The sequence below is a fragment of the Melospiza melodia genome, chromosome 5 (genome assembly GCF_035770615.1).
Source record: "Melospiza melodia melodia isolate bMelMel2 chromosome 5, bMelMel2.pri, whole genome shotgun sequence".
NCBI lineage: Eukaryota > Metazoa > Chordata > Aves > Passeriformes > Passerellidae > Melospiza > Melospiza melodia.
The window spans coordinates 36,437,970-36,465,433 of NC_086198.1; the positions used below are offsets into that span (position 1 = coordinate 36,437,970).

Below are 27,464 nucleotides of genomic sequence, written 5' to 3' on the forward strand. Positions count from 1 at the left end.
GAATTAATTGTTTTTATTTCTTTCCCAGTGCAAGGCTGGGAAAGAAAAGTGCCCGCAGAGCCTGGGAATATCTGCTCTTGCACTTTGGGGATGGAAAAATGTATCGCCAGTGGTTGGGATTTGAATTTATCAGGTGTTGTGGGGAGTTCAACACAAGGTAATATGATTAGCAAGTTAATTTGCAGCATGCTGTAATGTGAAATTTAATGTACTGTGGTTTAAAGTTCGAGCTACATCCTGTTTTTTGGATGTCCTAATTGCCCACAACTTCATTTATTTTAAAAAAATTTAAAAGTTGGGAAAACTCTACTTGTGATTATTTGGCATTTGGAGTGATTTGATGTTCTTGGGTTGCTTTCTTCAAATAATGTTGATAATAATAATGATAATGATGATAATAATGATAATAATAATAATAATCATGATAATAATAATAACAATAATAATAATAATAATAATAATAATAATAATAACAATGCTGTGTGGTTGGTTTTTTGTTGTTTCTTTGCAGATAACAGCAGTGTGCAGGGAAGCAGCCCTCCTAGCTCTTCAGGAAGACATCCATGCCAAATCTATCGCTGGCCGGCACTTCAGGAGCGCACTGACAGTCGTGAGCCCGAGGATTCCCGACTCGTTAATCCAGTTTTATGCAGATTACCAGCAGCAAAGTGGACTGCACGCGCTCTGAAAGGCAAATTAATACATTCCCCATTCACTGTGTGAATGGCACATTTCCTTTGTGAAGCTGTCAGAAGCCAAAGAGTTTTGTACTGTGAGTGAGTGGAGTGTCTGGAGTTAACTGAGTGTGGAATTGCTGTAATAAAAGTTCCTGTGGAAGTTTTGCGTGTCATAGGCTTTGTCCTAAACTTTAGATGTTACCATAACCTGCCTTTTAGGGGTAGTCAGATTTCTGGTTTAAGACAGTTTATCCGTGTATCAAAAAAACCCAAAAGATCAAATTCTGAAATTTGGTGGATTTGTGGCCCTAAAGAGAGAAGCGACAAATGCTGTTATTGTCTTGATTTGTTCCTACCTCAACCACAGTTGATCCCAGTGAGAGGCCTCATTACAAAAAATGCTTACAATTATTGTGAATTTTTTGACTTATGATCTCCAGCAAAGCTGCCAAACAGGCTTTCTGAGATAAAGCCAAGGCATCCTGATTGATTACAGCCAAACATTTATCTTTAGTCTTCAGCAGCTCCTTTTTAGACATGCTTGCAGGTAGGCACCTTGGAAAACTGTCCAGCCCTTCACTGGCGTGAACTCACTGCCAGGTGTCAGCAAAAGATTCTTGTTGTTCATGTTTGTTTCCATCAAAATAAATAGGAATGTTGATAAAGTAGATTATTTAAAGCTGGCTGCTTAAAATCCATAGTGAACCCTAATTAATGAATGAGAAAACCTCCTTGCAAGAACTGTTATAAATGACCACAAAATACTTCAGGGACAGATAAAATCTCCTCAGGTTGTTTCTTTGTTATATCGTCTGTTGAAACGATGACAGGTCCTTGTGGGCTCTCTGCTCTTGCACTCAGGATGAAATGCAGTTAAGCAAACTAATATTCAGTTTTTTTCCCCACAACAGAAAGGCTGAGCTTTTCTAGTCCAGACATAAACAGTTGAGGGAAAGATAAACCAAAACCAACACAAACTTCAACAGAAAGGTAATTTCTTCACCTTGATTATGATTTTTCTCTCTTTACTTAGTTCTGCACTGTACACATTTTGTAGCTTTTAAACAGAAATCTACTATTTTTAAATGATAGCTTTTTTTATTACTCTCATTCTAACCTATTGTTGCTGTAATTTGCATTTAATTTTATTATTGCTGTAAAGGATTAGAGGATGAGGAAAAGGGGGTCTTTTACTTAGTTCGGCTGATATGTATGAGGTTTTTTCTTTTTTTCATTGTTTGACTCTTTAGTATTCCAACAGACAAAGGGAATTAAGAAAATTATAAACTGGAAGAGTTGCCTTGGGGATCAAGACTGCATCTGAAACTACTTTATCCTTCTTTTCTAAATTCAGCATACTCCAGCTCAGAGCTCAGGATGTGAACCATTCATCATAACCATGAAATTTTTGAGGTTTCCAGAAATTAAATGCCATACCTTTATCCCCTGGCACTTCACTCCAGTGTGTGCTCTTGAAAGGAGGAAAGAGAGACTGCAATTTTCACTGCCAATAATGAATTCTGTGTGTGATTTTGTAGCCTAAAAATAACACTACGTGCTGCTCCAGATGAGTGTTAAAACTAGCTGGCCATTCCTTGGGAAGTGCTCAGTTTATTGGGAACATGCACCAAGGAGTGAATGTGAACTGAGAAACTACAAGAGAGGCAGGTGGGAGCTGGCTGCCCTGTCCCTTTGTGGAACCCTGCTGCCATCAGAGGGAAATTTTGCACACTAGGAGAGAATGCTGGCTTGTGTCTGCTGTTTGTACCTCGGGGAAAGTCCCATCCCTGCAAACATTTATCCTTGTACCTGTATGGTGCCACATTTATCCACAGGGCACCAAATCTCTGGATACACACCAATATGCTTGAAGTGATTTTAAGTGTAGGAAGCTCCTCTTTTTATTCTTGGGTTTGTGGCATTTGATTTTTTAAAAAGTAAGAAATTATAAAAAAATAAGCAATGACCAATTTGTGAAGTCCCCAGGAGGTGTCTGTTGCTTCCAGAAAATTCTGTTTGAAAAACTTTGCCGGTATGATGATTCCCTGTCTCTTTCCTAAAGAAAGATCACTGCTACTGTGGATGAGCAAATTGAAACATGGGTATGAGAATTCTGGAAAATGACCAAAAATTTGGTTTTGATCAAAACACAGGGGCAGTGTAGCCCTTTGATAATGCAGCTTGCTGAGAGCTCTTGCACCCTGAGCCTCTCGTTGGAACTTACTGATGAGGGCACTGTAGGACAGAGCACTCCAGGAGCATCTCCTGTCATTTACAGGAGCAAGTTTTGATTCAGGGCTGACTCCTCACAACGTGTTTTGCTGAACACCTCGTGCCTTGGCACCCTCTCAGTTCTATTCTAGAGTGAGCCCTTAAAAGCCTGAACACCTTTGTGCTGCAGAGCAGCTCAAAGATAGAGGCACTCTCTCTTCTGCTGGATTTTGTTGTGTTTCCATGAGATTTAATTTTAATAAAAGGATTGAGGCTCAGTGAATTTCAACAGAGAAGGCATCTGAGAAGAATATGTCTGTCCCATCCTCTCTTTAACTGCTTAGATTCCTAGGCTTACTTCTTTAAGTAATTTCTATTCTTTAAGTAATTTCTATTCTTTAACTTCTTTAAGTTTTTGAGAAATAGTCTTTTTCCTGCCTGCTGTTATCTTTTGGAGCTGGATTTTGGCCCAAATACTGCTTGAGTCGCAGAATTGTTAACATTAAATCAACTTCTCAACATTTCAAGCACACTTTGTTTAAATGCAAAATCTAAATCTACCTTTTTTCCTGCAATAACAACCTCTTGCAAAATGGTATAAAATGTCTTTTGACAGTTTTGCCAGAAATTACCAGGAGAATATTTATGATCAAAATGCAAAATTGTCTTCACTTAACTTGAAAAAAACTTCAGTCCTGTGTTCTACCTACTGCATAAAACAGATTTTCACTGCAAGCATGATATACAATTCTTAATCCTAGAAGAAGGAATTAGGTTTATTGTGGATAATTTTCCTGCAGCCTCTAGATGAGAGCAGAGTATAACTTTTACCAAGCTCAGGTGCAAGGGCCAACATCAGGGACAAAATAAAGGTCATTTATTTCCAAGGTGGTTATTCAAAATCATTGAATTTAGACTTTAGATTTGAAATCAGCCCTTTCAAATATTATATCCTTAAAGCTGATTTTTGTGGAATCTGTATCCTGTCTCTTTCTTTTCAGCTTCTTTACTCATTTTGAATGTCAAAGTGTGATGATTCCCCTCTGGAAGCTGGACACATGCCAAACAATGCTCCAGGAACTGAGTATCCATGGAAGGCTGGGAGTGATGTTTCCTAGTGAAGCAGGAGTCTGACTCTGCTGATAAAAGTGTGAAGAGGGGAAAAGTGGAAGTCAAATCTGGAGTTTTGTCCTGTAGTGCCCAGGAAGATGAAGTTCAGTGATGGGCACAGGTTGGTGGGCAGGAGAACTGTCTCTGCTTATTGCAGTCAGGGCTGTGAGGAGCCTGACCCTGAAGGGTTTTGATTCTTTCTGGTTCTGCCAGAGAAAGCAGCTGATGAAACAGAATTGCCAGCACTAGAAATGCTGGTGTCCAGGGACTGTGGTATCCTAGTATGTAGTGCTGGAACTGGGGAGGAATTGGACCTCAAAGATGAAGAGTCACCCACTAGAAGGTACAACCTTGGTAAAAGGCCCTGAAAGAATTAGTAAAAAGCAGGCACAGAGAACTTGCCTTGCTTGCTGTGATCCCAGAGTTGGGATGAAACCAGCTGTGCTTCCATTCACACTCCTGAGCTATGGGATTACTCCTGGGGCATGGCAAGTGGTTTGCAGTGGGGGCAGTTACATTTGGAAAATCAGGTTTACATTGGGACCCCTTTGTATTTGTATTTAATATTGTTGCTACAGTTGTAGTGAATTGGAATAATTTTTATCTCCTAGGAACCCCAAAATCTTTCGCTGATGTTTTTTTTTCCCTTGACATGGAAGACAATACCAGAGGTGACATTAATGTGTGCAGTTCGATAGGCAGCTTTTCCAATGTAGTAGGTGCAAGAGGCAGAATTGCTTCTGTGGCTGGAAATGCTTTGCCCATTTGGCAGGCCAGCATCAGGAAGACAAACATTTCAGCTGAAACCTCCTCCTGATCTTGGGGTTTGTGTCTACTCCTTCTGCAAGTGCTACCTGTTCATTTATTAACCTCCTCTGCTGGAAACTTCACGGAGCGTTTTCACCAGGGCTTTATGCGTTCTGTGTTAAACATTTTAAATGGCGTCATTCTTCCACACAGACTTAAATCCAACAGCTCCAGAGCCCTGACAGAGAAGGAGATGTGTGTTTTCTCTGTTAACTGGCCTGCCAAGGACAGGAGGGATGAGGGGGGAGAGCCCCTGTGTTTGCGTGGCGGGACTCCAGCGAGAGCGCAGGTGTTGGGAGAGAAGGCAATGGCAACAGATGACATTCCTTCCCCTTGAACTAGCCATTGCTCAAACTGATTGTGGGTCCAGCAGTTGGACTGGATGATCTTAATGGTTCATTTCCAACCTAAATGATTCTGTGATATCCTTCCAACAAAAGTGTTGTCTGCGTGTGCCTGTGTAAAATCCATGACATTAAAGCTTGGGTTTCTCTGACTAAAAGATTACGGGGGTGGAATCACACTTGGCAACCACTGGGAAGATACAAGAAGGTAATCCAGACAGTGATTTATCCCAGCTGAGAAGTGAACTACCTTTCTGGAGGTGCTGATGAGGCAGCTGATGTCAGAAGAAGCCCTCAACACTTACCTAGAGAACACTTACCTTGAGGTAGATGGAAGAAATTGAAAGCAGCAACCCTTGATACATGGAGAAAAATATTTTATCAACTTGTGCAAATATATTCTGTTTGCCTAAATGATTATGGAAATGCTGCTGGTCTCTTCCTCTCACACCTGTGTGTGTGTGACATTAACCATGCACCCCAGGGATTTTTTTAATCTCTTTTGCTAACACTGAGGAGTTTTCACATCCCTGTTTGGTAAAATGGCTCTGCCATCAGCCAAGTGTGGAAAGGGCTTTGATAACATTCAAGGTGAAACACTTGTCAGCTCTCACTTTATCCAGGAACGGATTATCTGGGCTGTGGAATAATGAGGTCATGTCTTTCCTCCACACCGCTGGCAGGAGCTTCGGATTTCACACAGGGGCAGCTGCTTACACCAAGCCTGCTCTACTTAATGCCTTTAAAGCTACCCTGCCTCCCTGTCAGCGAGTTCTCCCCAAGCTGAGGGTGTGAAACTTGCTCACACAGCCTCCTTTGCAGGGCCTGTGAGGGGCTCCTGGTGCTTGGATTGCTGTGCTGTCCCAGAGTTGGGTGGCTGGGATGCAGGAGCACAGGATGTGAGAAGCAGAGTGACCTGTGCATGGCTACTGCACCTAAAATACAGGAATGTGGAGCAGGATTTGGGGGTGGGTGGACCAAAGCCATGCAGCTGTTTCCAGGTGTCCCATGAGCAGCTTGCAGTCTGAATCTGCAGCTTTAATGCAGAGCTGTGGCAGTGAGAGTGGCCATGGACATGAGAGATCCCTAAAGCACACAAGTTGTGGGTGTTAAAGCCTATGGGTGCTTAAGTAGATTAGCAAACAAACAAATCCTTTAATATTCTGGAATGCTTCCTCACCACCTAAGTAGGGATTATTCCACCAAGCCTTCTGCCTAGTGAAAAGTCTGCCTTTCAGATAGCTGTGCTCTTTAATTATTTGTACTCTTCAGTTAAAAAAAAAAGAAAAGGAAAATCTGAAAACGTATCAAAAGTGTCTGTGTGGATTTCAGGAAAAGCACAAAAATGATAAAAAGAGCTCTTAAAAATATTCAAGACCCTGTGAAAACTGAGGGTCTTGCTGCAGTGCAGGCAGTAGCATATGTAGGATGCTGCACCACAAAAAAGTTGCTACAATTTTATCCTTAAAATTTGTTTTACACAGCCCACTACGACTCTATGTACAAATACGTGACACAACTCGCCCACCACTTTCTTCCTAGCACTGTGAAAATCTTGGTTAAACTGTCAGCTTTCTATCTGAAACATTCAGAAACAACCAGTTACCTTGGTCTGATTCCACTTCCAGGCTTTCATCATCTGGGATTTTGGTAAAAAGCTGCTTTTGTTAATGTGTAATGCCTCATAGTAACCGGTTACACTTTTACTACAAAGGGGTGTTTTATTTTCCCGAGGGATGAATAGTAATCAAGGATCAGCTGGTAGTGCCAAGTGCCCTGATAACACAATTGGCTGCATACAGCTTTGTTAGGCCCCTTCCTGCACTGCCTGGCTGGGAGACTTTAGGAGAAGATGTTGAGAGAGCTGTTCTTTACCTACTGGGCTGTGGGGGAGCTGAATTTTGGGATCACTTTGTCTGCTGGGTGAGAAGGTAAGAGCTGGCTTTGGAGCACATGAAGCCCTTACTGATTAAGGACAGCAAGGGGAGGGTGGGAGAGGGGATGGAGAAAATGCTTGAAAATAAACATGTGAATTAGAAAAGTTACCCTGGAATTCATCACTGACTGATTTTTGTGGAAATGTGTGGGGGTTGATGGAGTTGGAAGGAGACAGAAAGTGGGAATACTGATTCTAATCAGAGTAGGGGCTGATTTGTGTTATTTTGATGCTGATTTAGGTGAGCTGAAGGAGGGCTGCAGTCACCCTAGCCGGTGGTAGGAAGTGTCTCACTGCTAAGCACAAAGTGGAGTCTGGCTTTGATCTCATTAACCCCATCAGCACTGGAGTAGCAGGTGTGTTTCTGGAGCTTGACTCTTTCAGACACTTGAGGTGCATAGAAAGGGGCAGAGGTTACTTCAGAACCAAAAAAAGTAAGACACAGATCTTCCTCTTGTGATTTTTTTCAGAAATTTAGGGTCCAGTAATGGTATCAAGAGAAATGAGGGGAATTCTGCCCCTTTTTTCAAAGAGAAGAGGAAAAGTTGAGGGAATAAAAATTTGAGGAGAAGTGGGGATTTCTAAACTCCACAAGAAAAACAATGAGATGGAGAAGAAGGAAAACCCACAGCAGCAATAACAGGAAGAGCATCTTGAAACAGCTTTGCACAAAGGTGGGCTTCATATCTTGCAGTCAGTTCTATTAGGATGTGACTTAGCCTGATTTTTTGAGAATACTCAATATCCTTAATAAGTGCCCTATGATTTTAAGCTGGATTTATCCTGCTGAATTGTCTTGGGAGGAAGGGTCACAGCTACAGAAGTTGAGCCCAAGCTGTGCAGACTACTTTGAGACTTCTGATTTAAAAATAGGATATAGAAGTAAAGTTGTGTGTTAGCTCTAAAATTCCACTGTTTCATCAATTAAGGGACCCCTACCTGCAATGACTTTGATAGTAGAGTGTGGGTGGAAGGAAAATAATTGTGGTTGTGACTTGCTGAGCCCCTCCAGTTGTAACACACTTGTCCTAAGTGAGGGCTGGAAACGAAACTCACATCATAACCTCAGGTTTTTAATCTCTGCAGATCATAATGAACTGTTTTGAAAGGGTGGTTGGAGGGTTAAGCTAGGAAGGACAAACTGGTAGTGTAATAACATCTATATTAAAAATAAAAAAACCCCAACCAACCAACACAGATGTAATGTATTATATAATCTCTGTTAAACTTGCTCTGGGAAACCCTCCAAGAGCCAGTGTCAGTCTCCATTCTGTACAAGTCTGTACATAACCTTTGTAAGAATTTGTGTGAAGTTGGGTGGGGAAACAGAGAAACACAAAGTAAGAACAGAATGTAGCCTGGCCAAAGCCTTTCTGCAATGGTGCAGTAAGAGCAGGGACACAGGGGGGTTTGCTCCTTCCTGGGCCTTCCCAACAAGCCACCCCCCCCAGCACAGGTGCTGTCAGCCTCTCTTAGTTGCTTACAGATGCAGCATTTAATTAAATCACTGCTAATAAGTAATGGATAGAGTAAGATAGGGGCTATGCCACAGGGCTGTTTGTTCTCCAGGAGCTCGGGCACTGCCTGTCTCAGCATAGATGGTGTTCACTTACCTCCCAGCAGAGTAACTTGGAACAAAGTGCATTCAGGCAGGGTGTTTGGATACAGGGGGAAAGCTGCTGAAAACAGAGGAATCGTAATGATAAATCCCCTTGTGAAATGTGAAAGAAGCTTTTTACACTCTGCTGACAAAACATCAGCCCGACTGTATCGATCTACTGCTGAGCTCTTGTCAGCTTCTGTCCTTTCCACCTTCCTCCTTCCCTGGAACTCCTGTCCTAGTCAGCTCTTCTTGTGACACTTTTGGAAGTCATCTCTCTTAACAGAGGTGTTGTTGTGCTGTTTCATTCCCATTCCCTGCCAGGAAGGATTGTTTTCCTCTACACAATTCAGCAGAGCAGCTGCTGGCACTGAAAATATTGATGATGTGGAGGTGATTTGGAACATGGCAAGTTTCCTCAAACAAACAAGTAATGCAGTTACATTCATGGGCTTTGGCTGAGCTATCCTGTCATGAAATACACTGAGAAAATATTTTTTCAGGCTTTTTAAATTTTAGTCTGAAACCTAAGTTTAAAACAGAGCTGATGGACCAACTGCTGTCTAAGCTATCTTTAACAGGAACAGTAGGGCTGGTTTAGCTGTTCCTCAAGGAGCAGACAGGGAATGATTCCACATTTACTGCATCTCTCACATTAACTTTGAGTCTTTATAAACACAAACTAGGATATATATGGGTATGCTAGTACCTAACAGCATATGGAAAGAGGGATGTGATTTAGAAAATGCATGCCTTGGACGTTCTCAGCATCTCAGCTTGGTTTTCCTGACATGATGCCTCCTTTCAACCCCTTTTTTCTTTTCCCACAAAGGTCTGACAGTAGGAATTGTCCCTTCCTGCCTTAGAAAGAACTCTTGAGCAAATTATTCTTTCTGTGTCTTCCTAAGAAGTGCTGAGCACTTTTACTTTATAGCAATTGGCACCCTGGAAAATTTAAGTCTGCAGAAGCTAATGAACCTACAGGAGTGTTTGTAATTGACTCAAAGTTGTTGCTTTTTCATGTGGCAAGTTTTAAAAAAACCAGCACATGGTTTTGAAAGGTAATTCTTGACATCAGTCCAGCTCCAAAAATGTTGTTTTCCATTTTCCTCCCATGTTTCACACTGTTGGTGTGTGATGAAATTCGAGTAGTGCTACTGCTGAGCTGCTGTGCTCTTGTAGCTTTGTGGTGAGAGATCTTTTCCATGTCTTTTCAACCATAAAAGAGTAAAAGCAAGGTGTGGTGTTGGTTTGTTTGTTTTCTCCCCTGTACAAGACCTGCAGCAAAGACTCAAAGAATATGGTAAAATATATTGAATACTGATCTTAGGTGCATAAAAGTTTAAATTTTTTGTAAGTGGGGCATTTGGAGGAGAATTAGAAAAGTCATGTTGGTTTGCTATGAGAACAGAGTGGTGTGTAAGTTCTAACAGATTGATGTTTAGGGTTTGATACCTGCCCTCTGCAGAGCTGCAATCCAGCCAGGTGGTGACAGCTATTTCACTACTCTGAGAGGTATGGACATAAATAATAGCTGAGCAGTTGACCTCAATACCTGCTGGTGCTGAAGATGACCTTTCTTGAATACTCTGAGGTCTCTGTCTGGCCTTCCATGTAGAGAATACTAGAACCCACTAGGGAATTGTCAGGGATTTTTATTTTTTTTTTGTTTAATAATCAGGGAATTACTTCAAACATTGAGTTCAGCCAGGCAGTGATGTCCACAGTTCTAAGCAAATATAAAATGTGTGTTTTCTGTTTTTCAACTGGACACACTTGTCATTCTTATCTTTATTCAGATGCTTCTTTTAGGTTAGATTATACTGCTGAAAACCTATGGAGAGATTGTTGTAGGCAACAGTGCAGTCCGTCTCTTGGGAATGCTATGGTATTACAGTGCTGCTCCAAGAAATGTCACCTTGCAGCAGCATCACTGCAGTGTTTTGGAAGGCTAATGGGTAGGCTAATTTCGGAGGAAATTCTATTTTCTGTGTAAATTTCAAAACTACTGAACTTGGGAGACAATAGAGACAGATCCTGGCTAGGCTTTGAGGTGGTTTAAACAGGGTATGTGTCAGTAATAGATGTGGTCTTGGCAGATGGAAATTCTCTGGCTTCTCAAAGACAGCGTGTTTAATTGATCAGGGAAAGAAACAAGAATCACAGGAGTGGTTTCAAAGTAGAGAATTATGGAGGGAATCTAAAAGAGGGACCACCCCCCCCCAACACACACAAACACAGAGTTTCTGGTGTCACAACCTCCCTGTGTTAAGTGTGTGCCTGTACATGTCCTCCTGGGTGGGAGCCAGCAGGAGAGGCAGTGCAAGCTTTCTCCATGGCTTGTGTGGAACTAGAGCAACCTGTCTCCCACCCAATGGAAATGAGGGGGTTTTCATCAGCAATGTGACAGTATGTGCAGGGGCATGTGTGTTTTCTGTTCTTCACTGTCAAGGGTTTTCCCAGCCCTTTTTGGTGGGAGAAATCTGACCTTTTCAACCCATAGGCTCTTGATGGATATTATTTTTTACACTGTCTCCAAAATACCAAAGTTTCCTGACTTCCTCAATCTCAAAGGGAACCAAGGTTAACTTTGATTTCCCAGGAACAGAATCTGGCCCTTGACACTGAATATTCTTTGGCAGGTCGTTGTTACTACGGAGCAAAATTCCAAGATGTGACAGGCAAGCTCTTCTAGAGTACAACAAACCCCATCAAACATGGAGGGGGTGTCTCGGCACTTTATACTTGAATTGCCAAATGCAGAATCTGTCAGAGAAGTAAGACCCAGAAAATGGGAAAAGGATGAAAAAATAGAGGTTAATAGCAAATTATATTTTATCACTCTCTCGTTGGGATGTGGGAAAGTGACATCACTGTAGTCTTGTAGATTTGTGGCAAGAGATTTCAGCAATAGAAGAGTAAAAGAAGGGTGGGGGGGCTGTTTATTTGGTTTTTTTCCCTGAGAAGTTAAAATCTGTAAATATTCAAGTGAATGATGCTGTGGCCAGAATCCTATGTGAATCCTGTGACATGTTCCTTTTCTTGTAGCCGGTTTCTGGTGAGAAAGCAGTGACAGCTTCTGAGCTATCTGAGAAGTGGCTCTCTAGAAGCACATTTTCTTTAGCACCATTTGGTACCGCACAAGTGTATGAAGGCTCAGAGGAAGAAGTTGCCATGAAAAAAATTGCCAGTTGCAAACTTCCCTTCAAGGGATCTATGGAAGAACTTCCTTGCTGTTTGCATTTGCCTGTTAAAATCTCTCTGAAATGCCTTTTAGTGGTAAAGCAGAACCAAGAACATGACACAGACGTGAGGCTACTGCTTCCCCACAGAAGCTGCTGCAGCCACAGAGGGAACCTAAACTTTGGTTGTTGACACACTGTTCTCGAGAGCGACAAGAGAGATTGTGTTCATTAGGCCAACCCCATCATTCTTGCTAAAAGCAGGCTCAGGTTTCCATGTATATTTTCAAATCAAATTAGAAACGCTGCTCCCGAGACCTCCTTCAGCTGACAGTGACGGATTGCACAACCTGATAAACAGGAGGCATTCCTGGAGCTGTGCTAACACCCCAGTCGCCACAAGTGCTGAGACTATAAAAACATGCACAGAGCCATGTATTTAAATTAGCAGAGAGCTTCTCCTCTTCCCCCAGTAAAGCAGTCCACTCCTGGGGAGAGGCCACTTCTCCAGCAGAAATGGGAAAGGTTTGTGTCTGTGCAAGGAATTGTGTCCCAGTGCAACGGAAAAGGCAATTTGCTCAGTGCTGGGACAGGAGATAAGGACTTGTAGATAATTTATGGTAGATGAGAGTAAGTTATTATTGGTATTCAGTAATAATGACAATTTTACTTTTTCACAAAACTGTTTATACAGATGAAGATGGAGTCATATTAGCTAAAATAGTTAACAATTAATACAAAGTAAGGAAGATATGGTCAGTAGCTTAGAATATCTTGTGCACATGCAGGCAACCCGTGTAGCAGCTACACATGAAGGCTAGAGAGGCAGTTCTCCGAGGAAGATTACACTTGATCAGGAAACAGTAACTATGGGTACCTGAAGGAGAGGTGCAGAGGTACCAAGTTGCCTGTATGTCAAAGGAGTGGTGGAAAATGAAGAGACTTGCTGTGGCCTACCCTTAGGAGAGTGAAGTTTTGCCTGTGGTTACCCAAGGAAAATTACTGGTTTCTTTGATACAGTGCAGGAGATGGGGAAGGGCAAGTGTATTCTCAGACTCTCAGCCTATTTTACAGACTTTGGCATTTTCCTCCCGTTTAATTTGGGCACAGACTAAACCCCTCTCTCTGCAGCATTTCCCTGGTGCTTTGATTCCACATTCAAATGTTCATGAGGCAGGTTCACATCGAAGTTCGTCCCTTTGTTCTTGGAGGTTTGCCTGGCTGCTGCCTTTTACTGTCTCCTCTGCCTCTAAGAAAAACTGATGTTATCTCCTGAAGTGAAAACTACAGGTTCTATTTGTAACTGAGGATTTCCTGTGTGCCTTTCCCCAGCCCCAGCAGTGACGGCAAGAGGCAGCGGCGCACAGGGGCTGTGCATCTTTAGAGAGCTTTGAGAACAGCCCCTGCACAGGAGCTAAAGAAATCCCCAGCCACCCGTGCCTTTGATCTCAGATAAAGGTCAACCTGTCTGCTAGAAAGTGTGATGGGAAACGCTGCCACATCAGCCTTCGCTTTCTCTTCCTTACGCTGAAGTGATTCACTGTGCGTGTCAGGGTATGCCTTCACCACAGCACTCGTGGTGTTTGGCTCCTGGGAGCAGCTCTGTTTATCTCATGCACCAGCTTAAGCCAGGGCCAGCAAGATTTCATGAGAGCTGCTGAGAAACTGCCCACAGCACTTGTTATTACAGCAGTGTTCCATAGCCTGTTGTTGGTTTGTTGGAGAGTTTTTAAATCATGAAATCATTTAGGTTGGAAAAAAATCTTTAAGGTTATTGAGTCCAGCCATCAAGCCAGTGTCACCAGTAAACCAGTCCCGAAGTGCCACATCTACACAACTTTTAAATCATTCCAGGGCTGGTGACTCAGCCAGCTCCCTGAGCAGCCTGTTCCAGTGCCTTCAGTGAAGAGTTTTTTCCTGCTCCCCAATCTAAATCTCCACTGGTGCAACTTGAGGCCATTTCCTCTTGCCTTGCAGTATATATATAGGCCTAGTGGTGTGTTAAAAAATTAGTTATGCTGCTCTTGTCCCAACAAGCATTCAGAGTTTCTGAGACTGTTCAAGCACTGACAACTACAAAGTTCCACCTGACCCAAACTCAAAGTTGCTGACACACAAAGCTTTGGGGAGCTGCAGGTTCCAGTTGGTTCTCCTGATGCCATCTCTGCAAGATCATCACTGGTGAGGGAAGTAACTGACCTACACATGCTACAGGTAAGACTGGCACAACAATTTGGTTCATAATTTTGTTATAAATGCTAATGGAGGGGGTTGTTTTGCCTTTGAATTCCTCTGTAATCTTAGAAATGTTGTTGCAGCTGTGAAGATTGGTTATGAAGTGACAAGTAACATGCATAAGGGGAAGCACTTCCCCTGCTGAGTCTCCTCAAAGCCATGTTGGCTTTGTGACTGGGGCTGAGTGTGTGTCTTCCTTCCTTCTGGGATTTGTGCCTTAGCAAGGCTAAGTGAGGCTGCTTAGGGAGCAAAAGAATAATATTTCCAGGTGGGATCCATGGAAATAGTTGTTACTGATGGTGGGAGGATCACAGTTTATCCAGTGCATCTTTACAAAGGTTACTCAAGTCACTTAGAGATAAAAGTTGCTTCTAGGTGTGGATTAGGAAGAAAACCAAACAAAAAGCTAAGCAAGGATTGTGGTTTTGATCTGTCCAGTGCCCCTTCTGGCACTCGGGCTGCCATGAGGGAGAAGTAGCATGTGACTGCAGAAGGTGGGGATTATCTCCAGTACCTGATCCTCAAAGTGAAAGTGGAAACAGGGGTTGGACAACTGCTCTGGGCCATCATTCAGTCTCTTGAACCCCATTCCAGACAGGTTTTTCTGAAGGATTTACTTCAGGCACACAGGGCTGGTCTCTATTGACTTGGGGTCAGCTGAGCCACCTGTAGATGATGGTTTGGAGATAGAAAATAACTTGGTTGCATCAGATTCCTGCCTGAGCATCAATCCTTAAATTAAGGCCATGCCAGGATGTAGCCATAGGTGCCAGTTCATTCTCCAGAATGTAGCTCTCCTTTTTCTAATCAGAACTTCTCATTGCTATAATTTTCAGGATTAATCTAGTGAGATGGACTTCTGTGAGGTGCAGGAATCTTTGCTTGATCCTGTGGAGAGCCTTTGGATATCTCTGGAGGGTTTTTCCTTTTTTCTGTGAAGTATTAATTCAGGTGCCAGGTGATAGTGAACACCTGCCAGTACTCTTGGTTATTTGACTGACCCATTTAAGCCTGGTATTATGTTTCTAAAATCAAGCTCTCACACTTGGCATGGATTTTTTTAAGGTGGTCCTGGCTTAGAGATGTGAAAGGAGAGGTGTTGAGTTGTTTTTAGGGTTGTATCCTAGGAAAAATGTATATGAACTTTTGTGAGAACAGAGCCCTGCTACTTCCAAAGGCTCCAAGATGAACTCACACCACTAAGACTACTCTGCAGGAGTAGTGTTTTTTTCTAAATTTTCGTAGTCATTTTGGTTCTTCAGTTGGATTTTTTTTCCCTTCATAGGTTTTTGTAACTCTTATAGGTTCCAAAGTTTTCAGATGGATTTCACTGAAAATGATTTTGTACTTTGTGCTCAAGGTGTGCCTGAGAATGCTTTTGGTGAACAACCACGCTTTCTAAATCCCACAGCAATATTAATACTGATTTGGTGTACTTTCATTCCACACCAAGGATTTTTATGCCATTGTTTGTCCTTTGAGCCTCTCTCACTGGAGAATGGTATTTATGGTTTGTCTGTATCAGCAATCTGTTAATTACAAACTCAGAAGTATTAGGAGTCATACTGTCACTAGTACTATATTCTAGTATTCAGTATAGAACCTCTAATGCATGCAAATTTTATTTCATAGAGAGATAGGTGATTCAGGTAAGGGTTGTGCATAATGGTGGAAATTTTAAAAATGTGGTTCGGGTGATTTCTTTCCAAACTTACTAAAGTTTAATGGAAAACAACTGTGCTACATCCACGAGTGTGAGCTGGGTGCACAGACTGTCACCGAGTGCCCCCTTTGTGGTACAATCCTGTTTGTAGGGATTGTTTGCCTTTGGATGTATGCTCCTGCTAAGCAGCTCCACATATCCTTAGCACATACTTCTTTTCTTTGGGGCAAAAGGTGGGAGAATGTTTTTTTTCTGAAAGAGATTGCTAGTGTGTTTCAGATAAACTTAAGGCTGAGTGGTGTTTAGCAAAGTACTGGAAGCCTCAACTATTCCAATACTTTACATGTTGTTATGAAATAATTCTCAGAATTTGGATGTGCTTTACATTATTTTCCCACGTTCTTTAGGTGGCCTGTTTAAATACTCCATTCAATGAGAAAAACCAAACCGAACCCCCAAAAATCATATGCCAAAGGTAATATCTAGCCATAAAGCTACTGGCTTGGAAAGCATCCCTGTATCTCTTTGGCACCATGGCAGAGATGCAGTGGTAAGCTTTAGGAACGACGGCAAGAGCCTCTTCCTATCTCCTGGCAGGATGACAAGAGGGAATGCTCTTCTCGGGTCCTCAGCTGCCTCTGCAATAGTCAGAAAGAAGCAGAAAATATCTTGTGAATATAAACGAAGGGCTGTTCCACCTGGCTTGAAGGGCGCTGACGGTAAAACACAGTCAGGAATCTCTCTGTAACGCTGTCAGAGGAGCGTGGCAGAACTTCAGCCCTTGAGCAGAGCCCAGTGCCCGGCGGGGCCGCGGCAGCCCCATGAGCGCAGGCGGGGGCAGCGTGTGCGGACCGGGCAGCTCCGAGCTGCGCCCGGCCGAGCCCCCGGGGCGCTCCCTCTGCCGGCGGGGCCTCGGGGCCGGGAGGAGCCGCAGCTGCGGGACAGCTCGGGCCCGGGGCCGCAGAGGGGCAGGTCCTCCCTCCTTCCCTCCTTCATTCCCTCCCGCCCTCCTTCCTTCCCCGGCGGCCCGCGGTAGCGGCCGTGCCCGCGCGGGAGCGGCTCCCGGCGGGAGGGCGGGGAATCCACGCCGGGATTTCGGAGGCACACTGACATCAGGGGGGCGCGGCCGGCGGCGGGCGGGGGCTGCGCGCTGAAAGGCGGCGAGGCGCGGCCCGAGTCACTCCGGAACGGCGGCGGGGCAGCGCGGAGCGGCTGCCGGCACTGCCCGGGCTGGATCCTAGCCGCCAATGTGCCGCGGGAGGCGGGCGCTCACCCCGGCCCTAGGTAAGCCCGGGCGGCGCTCGCCTCGCCGCGCACCCACCTCCCGCCGGGTCAGGTGCGGGCGGGCGGCCGGGGCTCCCCGCGCCGCGCTGGGGGCGGCCGCGCTGCGAGGCGTGCGGGAGGTGCGGGCGAGCCGGCGCTCGCTGCTCCGCGGGGCACCGGGCGGGAGAGCGGGGGGCTCGGCTCCCCGGGCCGGCAGCGCTGAGCTGGGCGCGATTCGCTGCTCGCAGAGAAGCTCCGGCTCGGTACTCGCCCGTCCCGCCCGGCGCGGGGTCTCCGGCGCCTCGGAGCTTTGCGCGACCCTCTCGAGCCTGCGGAGACCTCGGTGCCAGACTGCGGCGTGCGGGGTCGCCTCTCCCCGCCGCGTCCTGCCCCTGCCCCGAGCCTGTCACTCGGCCCCAGGCAGCGACAGCCAGCACATGGCTGTGTGCGAGGAGCTCGCAGGGCCATTGCATTGCGCTGCCTCTGGCTTCGTTCGCAGTTCGCTGAGGTCTGCCTGGAAAGCCAGAGCTGCTTCTTGATCGCTTTAAAAAGAAAATTAAAAATCAAAACGAAAAAGAAAAAACCCAACCCAGTCTTTCGCACCAGAGGTTGTGGTTGCACTTTGCCAGACGGGACTTGCGGCAAGGACCATGCGGTGAAGCCGAGCGCCGGAGCGGGACCGCAGCGCTGCACTCTGCGATCGCAAAGGGAAATAACAAACAGCCGGAGCGGGAGCCGCGCACCCGCCGCCTCTTCCCGGAGACCTGCATCGCAACAAGCCCCGCTGCCTGCCGCAGCCTGCAGCCGCCTGAGGCTCGTTCCACACACTCCGCTTTGCAGGAAGGGCTGGATTTGCTCCCCGTCGCCTCCGGACCGAGAGAGCTGCGGCCGAAGGAGAGCGCCGCTTCCACGGGCGGCCGGGGCCGCTGCATGCTGAGCCCCGGGAGAGGGGAGCTGCGGTGGGCAGGAGAGCGGGACTTTTCTCCGCTGGCCCAGTAGGACCTGGAGATCGGCGAGCGAGGGTTGTGCGGGGACGAGGAGCGCAGCCCGCCGGCCTTCCCCGCCCCGGGGGCCGGGAGAGCGAGGAGCCGAGGCCCCGCCGCCCCCCGCCCGCTGGATTTGCCGTTCCCGGCGGCTCCCTGCACATCAGTAAGTTGGGACCCGCCGTGCGCTCACAGCGGGGCCGGCGCTGCCGCAGCCAGCAGGTGCCGCGGCGCGCTGTGGCGCCCGCCCGGTGAGGGGCGGCCCCGACCACCCTCCCACCGTCCCGCTCCCGGAATGGAGGCACCGTGCTGCTGCGAGAAGGCTTGCTAGGGACCGTGGCCGTCTGCGAACGCGCAGAATGTCAAAAACACCCCCAAACGCTCCTCGCAGGTGGGGGCTGGAGGGGCTGAGGGGGGGTGCCGAGCCGCAGCGCGGGGAAACCCCGGGGCTGAGCGGCCGCTCGGCTGCCGCTTTAAGCGCCAGGTAATCTGCCCTCCCGAGGCAGGGACGGGCTAAGATTTGCCTTCCCCTGAGGAAGAGAGAGAGAAGGAGGGAAAGGAAGGAAAAAAAAAAAGCCTATGTTTTCATTCATAACTTTTTTTTTCTTCCCCTTTTCCCCTCCTCTTCCTTCCTCTCCGTCAGCGCCGTGATCCGCTCCGCTCCGCTCGGGGCGCAGAGGGCGCCGCGCCGCCGCCGCCCGCCCGGGGCTGCGGGGAGCGGGGCGGAGCAGGGCGGGCCGGGAGGGCTGGCGGCGTGTCCGAGCGGGTGTGGAGAAGGGGAGGGAAGCGGGATCCCACCCCCGAGGTGCGGGGAGGGAGTGCAGCCCCGGGTGCAGAACCGTGAGGGCTCTCGCCGCCTGCGCCGTACGTTATTTTATTATTTTGTTGTACTCGTTTTTATTTCATTGTCCGGGGGGGAAGCAGTTTACGAGCGATCTGCGCGGGGGTGGAGGTGGCTGGTTCAACTCTCGCCCCGATCTGCAGCTGGGCTTGTCAGTCTGCGCCGCGTTGATGTTGCGCTTTCCCCCCAAAGATGGCACTGGATGTCTTTCGCATTTTCTTGGGATATTGTTTTTCATCCCCTAGGGAGCCCAGCTCTTGGCTGGTACAGCTGTAAATCTTTCCCTTTTCGCATTCATTCACCCTTGATCTGTTGTGGATTTGTATTCAGTGCTCGTGAGGAAGGCTGCTTCTTGTGTGGGGTAGGAGGAAATTCTTTGCTGGAGAGTGGCGAGGCACTGGCCCAGGTAAAAACTGTGAATGCGCCCATCCCTGGAAGTGTCCAAGGCCAGGTCGGATGGAGCTCTGAGCCACCTGGTCTAGTGGAAGGTGTCCCTGCCCATGGCAGGGGCTTTGGGACCGCAGAGTCTTTTAGGTCCCTTCCAACCAAGCCATCCTGTGATTCTGTTCTGTGAATTAGAAGGGAGAGTGTTTGGTTTTCTGTTTAATCTGGTGACCACAAAGCCCACACAGGTGATGTTAGATGTAAAATGAAATCTTTGACTACTGGATGAGGACAAAGATGTTGTCACGGCAGACGCTGTCACTTTCTGCCCATGGTGACTGCCTGCTAGAAGAAACAATTCCTCCTCTTGTTCTTCCTGTGCTTCCACACCATGGTGCCTTTTACTGTCTGGATTGGGGAACAGCTCCATGCTGGCTGTGGTCTGGGTACACAGGATACTCTCGTGGCATTATTGGATGAGGTTTTGAAATGCGTGATAGCACTCACCTTTCTCTGCTTTCAGGTAAACACATCCCGGGGGGGGTCAAAAGGGACTTTTCCTCTGGCTGGCAGTAAAGAAAAGCAGTTTGTTGTCTTGGTTCCCTGCATAAATGTGGCGCTTAAATACTCAGCTACATTTTTGTGTAGGTGCAGAACTGTCACTGCAGTTTTCTCAGTGTTGCAACCTTCGAGTCTCTCACTAGGCAGGATGGAAAGGGATGGAAACGTGTAACATCTCAACTATTTTCCCACTATTTAAAAGATAGACGAGCAGATGTTCTGTTTATTTGAGAAGCTTTTAATCTCTCTTTTGAAAATGGGTTTGTTCTTTGTTTGTGTTTTGAGGTTCTAGCTGAGGAGTTTTTATCTGCTCTTAACGTTCTCATGAACGTTCAGGTACTTTTTGTTTGACACCTAGTTCATCTAAGCCTTTTCTAGCCCATTCTTCTTTCACACTCCGGCCTGTGGTCAGGAAATATTTGAAAACAGGCTGTTTGCAGCCTTGCTTTAATTATATAAAGGAGCATATTAGATGTGTAGGCTGAGTTACTTTCTCACAGAAAATGTCTTGGCCACTTGACAGCACTTAGTTCAGGACTCTGTAATGCACATACGTCACTTGAAGAGGGAGACTTTCCAAATGCACTAGGAAGCAAATCTGTGGAGCCTTCTGATGCTGCACATTCAGGGAGAAGAGTGAGAACTGGGCTCGTTCCTCACTCTGCCATACGGAACAGGAACATGACCGTAGTGGTGTTCTTGGCTGTTTCCAGCTCAGTGTCAGGGGCATTCGGAATTGCTGTTGCTAGAGACAGATGCTGAGTTCAGTAGCAAGGGAGAGGCACTTCCCATGGCTTGCCAAGAAGGCATACAAGTTAATACTGGATTTTTATTTTTTACATTTTTTTTTAAATGGCATGGGGTCTCCTTTGAATTCCTGATCCATGATGCCATACCCAGACTCTCCCCATTGCTGGACTTTGGCCAGATCCTCAGCACTGCTGTAATCCCCTGCTGAAAGTGATCAGTACCAGGTGGCTGGGGCAGTTTGGGCTTTGCCAGATCATTTCTGTTTTCAGAAAGTATCCGGTGCTTTATCCCTCCGCTGCCCTTGATCTCGAGTGTGTATATGTACACACATAGTGTTTATTTACACCTTCTGTCTCTTTCCTTATTTCAGGATTTCAGATGCATGCCAGGTTCCCGCTGAATGCCAGCAGCAGAGATCACTACAGATGGAGCCCCAAAGTCAGCACGGCAGCGGCGGCTCCCTGGTGGTGATTCAGCAGCCCTCCCTGGACAGCCGGCAGCGCTTGGACTATGACAGGGACGGCCAGCCCGCCACCATCTTGTCACTGGACCAGATCAAGGCCATCAGGGGCAGCAACGAATACACCGAGGGGCCGTCGGTGGTGAAGAAGCCGGCTCCGCGGACGGCGCCGAGGCAGGAGAAGCACGAGAGGACTCACGAGATTATACCGATAAATGTGAATAACAACTACGAGCACAGGCCCGGCCAGGGGGGGCACGCGGCCCACCCGCAGAACGCCAGGGCTCCCGTGCTGAGCCGCTCCACCAGCACGGGCAGCGCGGCCAGCTCCGGCAGCAACAGCAGCGCCTCCTCGGAGCAAGGGCTGCTGGGGCGCTCGCCGCCCTCCCGGCCGGGCTCCGGCCACAGACCCGAGCGGACGATCCGGGCGCAGCCCAAGCAGGCGGCGCTGATCGTGGACGATCTGAAGGGGCCTCTGAAAGAGGACTTGACGCAGCACAAGTTCATCTGCGAGCGGTGCGGGAAGTGCAAGTGCGGGGAGTGCACGGCGCCGCGGGCCCTGCCCTCCTGCCTGGCCTGCAACCGGCAGTGCCTGTGCTCGGCCGAGAGCATGGTGGAGTACGGCACCTGCATGTGCCTGGTCAAAGGCATCTTCTACCACTGTTCCAACGACGATGAAGGGGACTCGTACGCGGATAATCCCTGCTCCTGCTCCCAGGCACACTGCTGTTCTAGGTACCTGTGCATGGGAGCCATGTCCTTGTTCCTGCCTTGCTTGCTCTGCTACCCTCCGGCCAAAGGATGCCTAAAACTCTGCCGGGGCTGCTACGACCGCGTCAATCGTCCGGGCTGCCGGTGCAAGAACTCCAACACGGTCTATTGTAAACTGGAGAGCTGCCCCTCCCGGGGTCAGGGCAAGCCCTCATGATTTTGGGAGGGAGGTTTACTTCCTCCAACTTCAGTTTTTCAGGTTGTAGCTGATTTTTTTTCCCTCTCCCCATCTTTTCTTCTTCCCCCCTCCTCTCCCATTTTGGGAGGACTGTTGCTTTCCTTTCCTTTCTGTCTGCCCAACTCCAGACATATGAGCTCTTCCCCTTGCATCTTTGCTCTCCTCCTCCTGCTGACTTGGCTGAGTGTGGAGCGTTTCATGCAGTCACTGCTGCTCTTTGGTAAGTGTGGACCTGGGATCTGCACCTGCTGCTCCTTCGGGCAGGGTCTTTGAGTTTTTAACTGAACCACTCCTGAAAGAGACAGTGAGGGCTCACTGGGCTCTTGAAGCTTCTTGCTCTGTGAATATCTTCCCAAAGATGGTTTTTTTTTTGTTCTCAGCAAGTTATGGTTTTTTTCTCCTTAACCTACTGGGTGCCAAGGAAGAGTAACTTTCCTGAGTGAGCTGGATTGTGAAATAACTTTTTGTGTGTGTTCTTTCTGGAGAGGGATGTAAAATAAAGGCTTCACCAAATGAAAGGCCTGACTCTTCTATAAGCAGCCTGCTTCTTTTTGCATCTTTTTTTTATCCCCTCTCTCTTTTTCTCTTAACTTTTGGAACATTCTCAGACCTGAGAATTGTCCAGCCTTTTTTTTTCTTTTTTTTTTTTTTTTACATTTTCAGTGTAACTTCAGTTTTTGCTACACTATGTAGATCTTCACATTGGAGACATTGTGGCTGCAACATACTCATTTGTTTCTTCTGCTGTCCAGTCTTTGAAGGATATTGCTTACTCCACCCTCCTAATCCAGTTTTTATAGTCTGTCAGTATCAGTTGATATTAAAGTTGGTGGTGTTCATATATCCAAACAGCCTTCAGGTGTCATTGAGTCACCTAAATGTTCTTGAATCCTTCAAGTCTCTTGTGATCCTTTGGCTTAGTGGGTTTAGCTCTGCTCTGTACTTTATAATTTTATTCTGTCCCTGTTTTATTGCCTTAGCCACGAATTGTGGTCCTTTTTTGTATATTTTATGTATAAAACACAAAGTTGAATCCCAACTATTTTTAAGACAAAAGTCTGTTAAAACTTTTTTTATTGTAAAGAATATTTATTATGTGAATCTCTATTATTTTATGATATTTATTGCAAAAGACTTCAAAAATGTACTCATGTCTGAATATAACAAAATATCAATACTTAACGAAATAAGGATGACACGAAGAAAGTACATATGTTAACTATAATGCAGAAAATATATTAATTAATGAAAATGCCTCTGGAGTTCTTTTGTTACAATGATAGGTTGTGAGCTACCTGTGTGTATTGCTGGGCTCTTCCTCCTCCTTCAGGTCTGTCAGGTGACAAATAACCTCCTATTGATACTTCAAAGCCACTAGTCTGTGCTCTAGTTTAGTTTACTTAATTTTAAGTTTAAGCCAACCATGTATCAAATAAGGGATGTTTAATACAATTGAATCTGTGTTGTGCTTAACAGTGCCAAGAAATAGAGGCTCTATTTATTTACCAAAGCATTTGGAAATACATTTGTGGAGGAGGAAACCACAACTTCCAAGTTGGTTTCTTTTTTGGTGTTTGTTTTGTTTTGTTGTTTTTTTGTTTTTTTTTTTTTTTTTTAAGGAATACCACATTAACATGCAAAGCCATTTTGAATTTTCCTATATAGAACTTCCTGGCTGGTTAAATTGTGCAACAGCGTAAGAAATTAATCTCCCCACCTCAATTCTAAATAAAAAGCTTGGAGCCAGGATGAAAAATAGTGATTGTGTTGCTGTAGTTTGGTAGCTTTGAAATCTGGGAATGTATGTGTTTGGGCCTATGTCTATGACTTATTTGGTTCTTTTCCCATAGTTTTCCAATGTCAACTGAGTCTTCTGTCTTTAAATTAAAGGCTCTTAAGGTTGACCTAAGTGTCACAGCTACTTGTGGCCATTTAACACACATTCAACAGAAAAAGCTTTTCATTAACAGTGAATGGGGAGACCTCATTCTTTTCCTCATGTGGGTCAAGGCTACATCACTATTCTCCTGAACTTTAAAAGTTTTAAATGGATGCAATTTCACATGGCGTTCAGAGTAAGTGGTTCTAGAGAAACTCCACTTCAGAACAGAGCAGTGACTTGACAAATGTGTCATATCTTGCTCTTTTTTGAAGTCCTGCTGCTTTGCATTACCATATTCAAGCTGCTCTGACTCCCAGCACGGTGATGATTTGAATAAGCTCGGCTTTTTGTAGTTAATTCCATCCCAGCTGATGCAGTGTCATGGAACAGAGCTGACTGAGAAGCTGATTTTTTATTAAGCAGCACAGATGACCCCTGAGAGGTACAGAGAGACATCATCATCTGAGTACACCCAGCAATGCTTTGCAAGGTGCCGGTGGTTGCTGCTCCTCTGTGTGACAGAAGTGACAGCCTGGGGGGGCAGCACTGGATGCACGTGGATTCTGCTTTCCAAGATTTCCCGGGAGGAAGCAAAGGCAGGAATGTTCCTGAGGAGCAGGGACTCGCTCTCCTTCGCTGTCCCCGCGCGTCTCGAGGAGCGACAGCTGCAGACGGCCCACGGACACAATGGGGGCCTTGTGCAGCGCTGGCCAGAGACGCCCACTGGTAACTGTGTGCTGGCACCCGGGAACACGGAGCCAGCTGCCTCCTCTGCTGCACCACAGCCAGCTCCCCAGCACCCCTGTGTGCTCCAAGGGTGCTGCTCCCGCCTCCTCAAGGAAAACATTACCCTCTGTACCTCTGTCTCTTTTTTCAGCCAGGTGACTGATTTATCTGGGGGCTTGGGTTGGTTCCTAGCAGAAGAGAAGAAATCCCAAAGGATGCACATGTTCTCCATCCTTTAATGTTTGTCTTCCATCAGGAGCTAGGTTGTGACACTGTTTCTGATCTCTTTTTTAAGACAACAGCTATGCTCTAGTTAGTCATGCTAATGCTGCCTTTACTAACCAGATTTTGGGAATAACTTGAGGTTGCAGTGCCTCTGGAGAAAAAATTACTGGGACCTACACAGCAAAGAGAAGAAAACAGTTCCTTGCAGGTCTTACATGGCTTACTCATTGCCAGGTAGAGCAGACAGTGTTAGAAAAATGAGAATAATGTGTATTTCTCTTGGGTTAGATGCTGTATGCTTTGTATTTAACATATAAATATGTGGGCACACAGTTTGTGGTAACTGGGAGTGGGGCTGCAGCTGAGCCTCATCCCTAATTGGCTACAGCCGTGCAGAACAGGTGAATGCTATTGAAGGTAACGAGAGCCCAGGGGCACTGCCCAACCACCAAGGGAGCAGAGGGCACACAGGTGCAGGGCATCAACAGGAGGGGATAAAAGGCTGGGCTGAGGGACAAGAAGGGCAGATACTTGCAGCCTTCTGAAGAGACAGGGTCTTACTGTGTATGGGCAGACACCAGAGGCCTTCTGATGAGGTAAGGTGTTACTGTGTATGGGTGAATGCTTAAAGCCTTCTGAAAGTGTGTGGTGATACTCCGTGTGTGTGGCTGTCTCAGCTGTGACACAAATATATCTGAGCTTGCTCCTGCCTACTCTGGAATGTAAGATCATTGCCACTGTGCCATGGAGGTGACTGGGGATTCCTTCAGGCAGTTTTGTGGTGTAGAGCCATGCAGGGTTGGGTGAGAGCACATGAATGTCTTTCCAGCTGAAAGAGAAGGGAGCAAGCTGGTGGCTGGAGGAAGTGAAGCTGTGAAGCCTCCACAGCCTGAAGAAGCACAGGTTACTTTAAATATGCCCCAAGTGGTCAGCCACTGTGTCTGTTCCACTTTCCACAGTGGAATGGCCATCCAAGGATGCTGTGTCCTGTTGGAAGGGGGGTTGCTGAGGCGGTTTCCAGCAATTAGGGCACTGAAGTGCACATTTCAGTCCTTCAACTCCACATTTATCAGCAGCCTGTTTGAGGTGACTCCTCCATGTTTGCAGAGCACCAGACTGTCAGAGCCTATTGCAGTGTAGCTCATAACAATTACTTTTTTTTTCCTGATATTTCTGAGATCCTGTTTTGAGAAGCCAAGAGAACTCTGTGTAAAATGGTGGTGTAATTAGGCAGTAAGTTCAGCTGACCTACTGACCTAATTGCATGGGTGATGGATTTGGCTGAGGCTGCCATCTGCTTCCAACAGCAAAGGCCTCCTTGGACATGTAAGGTCTGGGCTGAAGGAAAAAGGAAAGTCCAGCAAGCTGGAATTCTTGCTTTGCTTAGTGTCTCAAAACTCATGATAAGAGAGATGAGTTTAGGAAACAGTACTTTAGCAATAAAAACAATGGGTAGATAAAGTTTCCATGTTCCATGCTGGAGGAATCCATGGCTGGGGTGGGAATTTGCCCTCAGAGTTGGGATGTTTCTATAAAGATAGCTCCAGTACACCAATGCTGGGGTGGGCGAGGGCACTATCCAAGGGGGAATAATGCCTAGCAAATGAAAAGTACTTATTTATGGCTCCATATCATAAAGACAGGTGGGAGAGGATTAGCTCCTCTGTCTGTGATAAAGCAAATCTGTTAAGAGGGATTAAAGGGGCTAGATGAAGTGTTTTAATGGACTTATATGAAGTAATAGATTTTTGTCCTGGAGGAATGTTCAGGACTCACTGATACTTCTGCATTTCTTGTTCTGCTAAAATTGCCTCCAAATTCTAAGGAATCCTGATTAATTGTTGGCCTTCTTCCAGCTGGAGCATTTGTGTCAGTCATAGTGGTGCTTAAAAAAAACCCTGGAATAAAATTCTGTTCTGCTGTCACAAAGCTGGATTTAGCAGCCTTACACAGCACATGGGGCTGCACAGGTCTTGTTCCGATGACCCTTCATTTGCAGGGCAGTTTGCTTTTGGGGCAGCTCTTATCATTTGTAGTTCTTCCCTGGGGTTGTCTTTCACCTTCCTGTGGTTGGTGGGAGGAGCCAAGGCATGGCTTCTTCCCCTGGCGTGACTTCCAGCCATGAGGAGCCTGTGGTAAGGATCTGCTCAAAAACCTTGTGACCTCCAGAGTGATATTTACAGCTTGGTTTATATTTGTGATAAAGGGGTGCAGCGCAGTTGGTTTTCCCAGGAGCTGCCAGTCCTGCTCCTCCTGGTGAAGCTGTCTTGAGATACTGCCTCATTTACTTACCAATAAATACAAATTTGGGAAAGTCTTCCTGCAAACCACACATGGCTTGGCTTTTTAGTTGAAGTGTGTATGGGTGAGACACTAGTCTTACTGAGTAACCAAAAAAGAGCCAGAAATTCACCTGGATTTTTCAATATTCCTGGTAGATTCATGGGACAGTATTATAAGAGAAACAGTGTGCTTCTAGAACAAGTACATATTCCAAAATTAGCTTGTTAGTGTGGTAGCTCTTTAATTAGGAGCAGAGAAACATCCATTTGGTCAGTCCTTGGAGAAAGGTGTGCCTGATAGCCATGGCTCTGGCCTTGTAAGCACGCCCTATTTTGTGAACTTTTGTCTCCACGTTGGTTGGGTGCCCCGACCTGAAAACAAACATCCTGCAG

The 27,464-nt window shown here is 46.3% G+C and overlaps 2 protein-coding genes across 8 annotated transcripts in view; both read left to right on the top strand.

The window, feature by feature from the left end:
* Nucleotides 1–837, top strand: part of AFG2A (AFG2 AAA ATPase homolog A) — a 161,570-nt gene extending 160,733 nt beyond the window's left edge. The window contains 1 exon segment of the mRNA XM_063157072.1: nt 512–837. Coding sequence (XP_063013142.1) covers nt 512–688 — 177 coding nt within the window. The 3' untranslated portion in view covers nt 689–837.
* Nucleotides 838–6,953: 6,116 nt separating this feature from the next.
* SPRY1 (sprouty RTK signaling antagonist 1) lies at nt 6,954–27,119 on the top strand. Of its 7 annotated transcripts, XM_063157081.1 has the most exons (3): nt 6,962–7,080; nt 13,200–14,081; nt 20,918–27,119. In XM_063157081.1, exon 3 carries the CDS (start codon nt 20,973–20,975, stop codon nt 21,933–21,935), a length of 963 nt encoding a protein of 320 aa, XP_063013151.1. In that variant the 5' UTR covers nt 6,962–7,080; nt 13,200–14,081; nt 20,918–20,972; the 3' UTR covers nt 21,936–27,119. The 7 variants fall into 7 exon arrangements, with proteins under 7 accessions (XP_063013154.1, XP_063013151.1, XP_063013148.1 ...); XM_063157084.1 differs by lacking the exon at nt 13,200–14,081 and having other exon boundaries at nt 6,954–7,080; XM_063157078.1 differs by lacking the exons at nt 6,962–7,080; nt 13,200–14,081 and adding an exon at nt 16,961–17,049.
* The last annotated feature ends 345 nt before the right edge of the window (nt 27,120–27,464 follow it).